General features: G+C 35.7%; 1 protein-coding gene across 1 annotated transcript in view; it reads left to right on the plus strand.

Moving 5' to 3' along the window:
* The window catches only part of LOC102681155 (arginine/serine-rich protein PNISR-like), a 5,759-nt gene extending 3,318 nt beyond the window's left edge, over positions 1-2,441 (plus strand). The window contains exons 8-11 of the mRNA XM_006615302.2: positions 729-800; positions 1,119-1,213; positions 1,308-1,464; positions 1,539-2,441. Of these exons, the coding sequence (XP_006615365.1) occupies positions 729-800; positions 1,119-1,213; positions 1,308-1,464; positions 1,539-2,320 (1,106 nt within the window). The 3' untranslated portion in view covers positions 2,321-2,441. The remainder of the gene's footprint in view (positions 1-728; positions 801-1,118; positions 1,214-1,307; positions 1,465-1,538) is intronic.
* The last annotated feature ends 362 nt before the right edge of the window (positions 2,442-2,803 follow it).

The following is a 2,803-nucleotide window of genomic DNA, read 5'->3' on the forward strand; positions in this document are numbered from 1 at the left end:
ACTTATAAACTTTCAATTTTTACGTAATTAGTTTAATAATTGTTTTTTATCGAATCGTTTTTTTTTATTATTTATCAAAAATTTAAAAGTTATATTAATTCACAGGATAAATCGTTCGTGAAAAAAGGAAGAAAAAGTGGCGAAAAAAATATGATAAGATTCGATTAATTTTATTAATTTAAGAAAGAAAGAAACGCGTAAAGGGCAAATATTTATCTTAGCAAATTTTTTATATCCACTTCTCGATCGGTTTAATTAATTATTGATTAATTGTATCACGTAATTATTACGAAAACGCGACTGCATATTGTGGATATGAGAAAATCACATAAAATTAATTTTATTTTTCTCTTCAATATATGTTTACTTGCTTTATATATCGTAGTAGTTATCAGATAATATTTTAACATTTAACAAAACGGTCCTACCCATATCTGTTTTCATTGATAATCTCATTCATACTCTTACCTTACGGCTCTGCACGTAAACTGATCGTTGATATATATATATATATATATATTCCTCTACTAACGTCATTTCTTTACAAAAGAAATTTCAGTTTCGTTACAATATCTAAAAGGATTGCTATTAAAGATTTCTTAAGGTATATGAGGATTGATGGCAGGATCGACTCTCCTTGTGATATCGGTGATCAGTACCATTTAATTTTGGGGGGTATCCTGATGATAGCACTTAGCCATTGGTACTAAATGCGTGTGTATTGTAAGTCCCTGCAGGAGAGATCCCCGTCGCATCCCTCAACAACATGGCCCCTCTTGCTCAGATCACTCGCAAACTTGGTAAGTTTCTAAATTATTGTAATCTTCAACGCACGGTCATCCTAGGAACCGGTCGTGTATACGCAGTTATTTCTATAAAAATAAATAAATAAATAAATAAAAATAAATAAAAAATAAAAATAAAAAAATGCGTTCGTGCATTGTACCACTCTTTGTAGCCATGCTCGCTTATAAGTTCTCTCGTGAAAACGAAGATGTCTTTCAGGACATTTTTCAATTGTAGCGGCAGCATATTTAGTGGTCGAGCGTATGTCTTTATTATGACGAAAACGTATTATAGATGCAGAACAAGAATAATATATTTTTTGTGTCGTATAGGTCTGGGCATCTATGGCGACAGCAACAGCGAATCTGAGGAGGAGCAAAACGAACACGTACAGACACAGAACAACGATAGCGATGAAGAACTCATAGTATGTCTCTCCTTACGTGGAAATAAAATAGATAGGTTTAAAACAATAGAAAGGGGAACGAAGGGTTGTGTTATTATTTATAATATCGTTACAGGAAATGGTGAAACGGCGGCAACAAGCGTTCAAAAAGACGGAGGAGGAAATCGAGGCGCGTTTGGCCGAGGAGGATGAGAGGGAAGAGCAACGTTACGACGAGCAGTATAATAAACAACAGGAAAATCATACTGGTAATACAAGCTGCAAAGACTCAGGTATGTTTCGAAATATAATAAAACTAAATGGTTATTACATGATTAAGCGTAACTCCGTAACATCACTACTTTAGTTGATGAAAAAGAAACGGTAAATAATCAAAGAGAAGCGTCTGAAACTTTGTCGAGCGGCGGACAAAGTCCACAGCAACAAATAGCGCCGCCTGATATGGCAAAGACCAATACTCCATCGGGATCAGCCGATTCCGAATCTAGCAGTTCCGAGACCACGACCTCTTCCTCGAGTCATAACTCGGTGAAGAAGAAACGATCGAACAAAGATCGCGATCGTGAATATCGAAAGAGGAAATCAAAGAGTAGAAGTAAATCCAGAGGCAGAAAGTCTCGGTCTCGTTCTTCCGAGCGTGGACACAAACGCAAATCCAGATCTAGATCGCTAAAGTCTCGTAAAGAGTATCGTTCAAGGTCTTCGAGCAATTATAGGTCCAGTAAGAAGCATAGATCGAGATCGAGAAATCGAAAACGGCGTAGATCTCGCTCGAGAAGCTGTCGTAGATCTAGATCCAGCTCGGCCACCAGGAAATGGTCGCGATCGCGTTCCAGGGGAAAAAGGAAATCACGTTCTCATTCGAGAGGTAGAAGAAGAAGTCGCTCCTATTCTACCAGACGGAGTAAATCCCGTGCAAGGGATAAACGACGATCACGATCCAGATCCAGGGCTAGAGACAGATCTCGTACACGCTCGAAGGAACGTAAACGTTCGCAATCTTACGTTTCCAGGAGTAAGAGACGGACTAGATCTAGATCTAGGGATCATAGAAAATCACGATCGAGATCAAGGCAGTCGAATCATCGGGACGGTAAGAAATCGTCGTCTCATCGGTACAGGAATTGAACCTGACCAACTTCTAGCCAAGGTTGTATATACATATTCATATAATTAAGTAACTTTTCGAGATATTCGTATGAAATTAAAAAAAAAGAAAAAAAAAGAAAAAAAAAAAGAAAAAAAAAAGGAATAAAAAAGAGAAAGATAAAGATAAAGACACATCTTTTGTCCATAGATAATGTTAAAAAAATATTATCGGAAATGTAAAGATTTTCAAGATTTGTGATTGTCCATTTTGAAATTTCTCAGCTACGCGCGCGTTAGTGATATCGAATATCGATTAGGTTCTTCCCAGTTTTATTAAAGCTCATTCGAAGAGTATATTATATCTTTAACTATGCATATATATAGAATACCTCCGGACAGTTTGTAATTATTTCGCTCTATCAGTCAGATTTTTAACTGTAGCGTTATTTCGATATATAAAGAAAAATTTATCCTTTTTTTTTTTTTTTTTTTTTTTTTTTTTTTTTTTTTTTTTTTTTTTTT

The sequence above is a fragment of the Apis dorsata genome, unplaced genomic scaffold, assembly GCF_000469605.1.
Source record: "Apis dorsata unplaced genomic scaffold, Apis dorsata 1.3 scaffold_220, whole genome shotgun sequence".
In the NCBI taxonomy this organism is placed as follows: Eukaryota; Metazoa; Arthropoda; class Insecta; order Hymenoptera; family Apidae; genus Apis; species Apis dorsata.